Raw genomic sequence first — 3,810 nt, 5'->3', positions numbered from 1 at the left:
TTTATTAAACTGGTCCAGAGAAAAACCCAAAAAAAAATTTGGGAAAAATTAAAAAATTAAAAAAAAATTTTAAAAAAAAAAAAAAAAAAAAAAAAAAACGTATTCAACATGACTGTACAGGGAGCTTAAAACACATTTAATCAAAATACATCGGTTTTCACCATGAGGTCAAAAGGATGAAGATTTCACTGTTGATTAAAAAAAAACCTGTCTAAAAAAAACAAGGTTCAAAAAGAAATTGAATGTGAGCGATGCCTGATTTACTGTGCTCACAAGCGGCTAATTACACAGAATCACTCTTCAGCTGGAGCAGGTCATCATGCTGAAGGATTTGGACGGACTCGACTGTCCGATTCTCAGTTCATCTTTGCAGCTTTCCGGCTGGTTTGTGTCTGGAGGCGTGGACTCGTAGAGGACACATATGGACCCGTCCTCCCCGATCCGGTAGGACACTTCATACGGGTCGACCCACATGGTGAGTTCGCTTGGCAGCAGTGAAAAGAGTTGCTCTTTTGTGAGTCCGATCATACAGGCCGCTTTGCCTATCAAAGGGTCCATCTTGTGGTTGATCCGGATGCACCTGTAACCAGAACCTCGGCAGGGTGCGTTTGGGAACCAGTGGTGCCGATAATGATCTACAATGAAAGAAGAAAGTTAGGCCTTGCAGCAATCGAACATGGCCTTACTTGCAATTCTTTGCCAAAGTTTCTGGTACTTTAAGATACAAAATGGTGCAAGTTTCAGTAAATGGACTTTGGTGCTGCAATAAACCGACTGAGTCTTCATCTGCTTTGTTCAAAACAATGTTAGTTTTCATTGCAAACTACAACATTTGGACCATGATGTAGTTGAATTGACTTCTAAACAATGGAAAGGTCCTGCCCGATGCTCTCTTACCCCCTAAAGCTTCTTCCAAAGAGAATCTGAACTGTTGCAGCTGTTCTTCTGAAAGCAGCCCCGTTCCTCTCAACAGACGTGTGACAAAGTTAGCAGCAGTAGAGACTTCGGTTTTCATCGTGAAGACTTCGCATGAGCTGAAAGGGAAGACGCAATCAGACTGAAAAACAACCAGATGTCAGAGCAAACGGCTGTTTGAGCTCAATCAGCTCAAGTGCAGCTGAACTCGACAGGCCAGTGTCTTTGGCACGTTCCTTTGTTCAAAACAACACGGAAAACCGCCTCTTAAACGCCACTGACCTGCTCCAGTGATTCGGTTTGGGGATGCAAAGAGTTTCCACAGCTGTTGAAAGTGCTTTTATCGACGCGGTAGTGAAAACGGGCAAATAAAACTCTTATTTTCGACCACGGACTTCCTCCTCCAGCGGTGGCTCGAGCTAGTAGTGCAGCTCCTGCTCCGAGGAGTAAACACTCCACAGGCCTCCGCCAATCAGAGCGCGAGCTGCCTCTGACGTCACAAACTTCCATTTCCATAAACAGACGGTGTGTCTCATATCATTTCTTATGGGACTGTGCTTATTCTAAAGTGTTCTGGGTTGACTTTTCCAATTTTATTAAAAAATATTTATATCCAAACTTTTGTATAACCCCAAAAATTGTGTTTTTTGGTTACTCCTTGAATTTAGATCTTTCTCAGTGAAAATGTATTATCAATCTATTGCTATATCTTGCTAAATGTTACATTCATAAGTGTACATTTTCAAAGAAAACTCCCTACTTTTTTATTTTCAGGAAAGATTTTGATGTATATGTAAACTCTTTAAGAAACTCTAATAATTCTATTGCATGTAAGACTCTTTCATGGTGTAAATCTTATAAGCTAACATAGTATGCTTTGGAGTATTGTTTGTAACCCTTATTGTCTTTTGTTCTTACTTGTCTTTGTATTTGTTGTTCTTCTATTGCATAATAAAAATAAATAAATAAAAAAAAACCGGTGTGTCTCATAGTAAAAATTGTTATACATAAGTGCACATTTTTGTCTGTAAAGCCCCTATTTCTTATATTTTGTAAAGATCTGAAGTATTACTGGGAAACAATATCTACCTCCAGCAATGTTAAAGCCTTAAAATCGATAACATTGTGTGCATCTTATAATATTGGTTCTTTCCTATAATGTACAGTTCTCTGTGACCTTTTGCCTGGTTGTTAAAAAGTGCCTTTTGAGGCACCTTTACTTTATATAATGTAATTTATATTACCCCTGGCCCTGTATGGTTGTTGTTGTTGTTTATTTCATTTTGTTTTGTGATTTTGTGGTTACTAGGGTTGTATATTTTTGTATACTTGTTGCTAATCCTAATAAAGGAAGAAGAAGAAAAAGAAAAAAAAGACGGTGTGTCTCATATCAAACGAGTAAATTGTAACTGTTGCAATGCGTACTTTTGTATACTTATTTATAATGTATGGGGCATCTAGTTTATTGTATGAGGAATTTATAGATGCATATCCTCCTGGGACCCAGGCATAGACTTTTGTCCTCTGTAGAGGACATTATATTTTAGTGAATTTCTCTGGTATGTCCCAGATTGCACATATATGACTCTATATGAAGGTCTGCATTTAATTAAATTCGATTTTTTAGTGTTTGCTCGTCTGCGATACGTCTATAGGACGTTTCCTATCAGATGTCAAATAGACGTTTAGAAGATGTCTTTAAGATGTTTAGATGAAGCGATCTGTAACAGACACTTGCAGACGTACGTGTGTTATCTGGGGTAAGTTAGGTCTGTCTCAATTAATTGTTTCGTATTGAACAAAATGTGTATGTCACATTGTGTGTACTTCATGTTTATATATAGCCTATAACGGTGTTTTGTTGCGTATCTATACCGTTTATTCATTTAATATCAAAAGAGTGTATACTGTAGCCTTATAAGGTTAGATGTATTAGTCTTTTAAAGCCAGTTTTCCGCCACGGGATAGTTATAAAAGTTATTGCGACTTTTTATCTTACAATACGGACTTTATTCCTCGCAATTTAGAATTTATATCTCACAATTCCGGCGTATTCTCGTCAGAATTGTGAGTTTATATATATATATATATATATACACACATTTTATTTATTTTTTTATTTTTTTAAGTCGCAATTAGTTATCATTTATTTTTTATCCCGTGGCGGAAACACGTTTCCATGGTTAATTGTGTACTGACATTTAAAAAGGTAAATACTCTCCAAACGCACCGTTCATTGGGCCAAACTTGACAAGATAATAACTTTTAAATCACTACTTTGAGTGTTTTTCTCAATGAAATCGTTTCAAACCCCTTCGTGTATATGACACTTGTCTCACGAGCGTTTCCGTAGTACGTTCGCTAGTCAATGGACCAATCAGAGCACGCTGTAACACACTAGGGTCGCTCTTCAGCCAATCAGGTGAGGTTTTACTGCCGTATGCGTTTTCGACTGGCCGCATGGACACTCCTCCACACTGATTGAGAGGCAAAGCTCAGAAATGTTTCCAACCTCACAAATTTTCTGTTTATTTAATTAGTCATTTATGTGTATGATAATAGTTCAGAGTAGCGCTTTATTTGGACGGTTTACAGTTTGGTCCTGCGTGTGGCGTGTCCGCAGCGAGTCTGAGAGAGACGCACTGAAGCAGCAGGTAACTGACAAACCTGAGCTCTTCACTACAGTTTTACCACAGTAAACACAGTATGTGACTCTACAAGATCATTGCATGTAGATTACGTTAGATATCATTTTCCGCGTTTGGCTTGAAAATAACTGGATTATTTGCTTTGACCAGTAGCAGTATTATATTGTCAATTGGGTTTTTGTTTTATACTACTGACATTAGTTTCTTTTTTCAGCTGGCACTAACTGTATTTATATATATATACACA

General features: G+C 37.7%; 2 protein-coding genes across 2 annotated transcripts in view; one reads left to right on the top strand and one right to left on the bottom strand.

Annotated features, from left to right (window-relative positions):
* Positions 1–128: 128 nt before the first annotated feature.
* LOC107593103 (protein BTG1) lies at positions 129–1,346 on the bottom strand. Its single transcript, XM_016282690.1, has 3 exons — positions 1,198–1,346; positions 898–1,034; positions 129–635 (listed from the first exon to the last, which is right to left on the bottom strand). The coding sequence occupies exons 2-3, from the start codon at positions 1,013–1,015 to the stop codon at positions 301–303; spliced, it is 453 nt and encodes a 150-aa protein (XP_016138176.1). The 5' UTR covers positions 1,016–1,034; positions 1,198–1,346; the 3' UTR covers positions 129–300.
* Positions 1,347–3,356: 2,010 nt separating this feature from the next.
* The window catches only part of atrip (ATR interacting protein), a 20,069-nt gene continuing 19,615 nt past the window's right edge, over positions 3,357–3,810 (top strand). The window contains exon 1 of the mRNA XM_016282677.1: positions 3,357–3,569. The gene's annotated coding sequence lies outside the window, so the exon portion shown is untranslated. The remainder of the gene's footprint in view (positions 3,570–3,810) is intronic.

Source organism: Sinocyclocheilus grahami, unplaced genomic scaffold (assembly GCF_001515645.1).
Source record: "Sinocyclocheilus grahami isolate Dianchi unplaced genomic scaffold, SAMN03320097.WGS_v1.1 scaffold163.1, whole genome shotgun sequence".
Taxonomy (NCBI): Eukaryota; Metazoa; Chordata; class Actinopteri; order Cypriniformes; family Cyprinidae; genus Sinocyclocheilus; species Sinocyclocheilus grahami.
Note: the sequence above shows the minus strand (reverse complement) of the source record. Positions and strands in the feature narration are given on the sequence as shown.

Excerpts from the sequence above, each read along its gene's own strand:
- LOC107593103 (XM_016282690.1), bottom strand. The coding sequence starts at position 1,015 with ATGAAAACCGAAGTCTCTACTGCTGCTAACTTTGTCACACGTCTGTTG. Across the intron at positions 636-897 it reads TTTGGAAGAAGCTTTAGGGG|ATCATTATCGGCACCACTGG; the intron begins GTAAGAGAGCAT and ends CTTTCATTGTAG.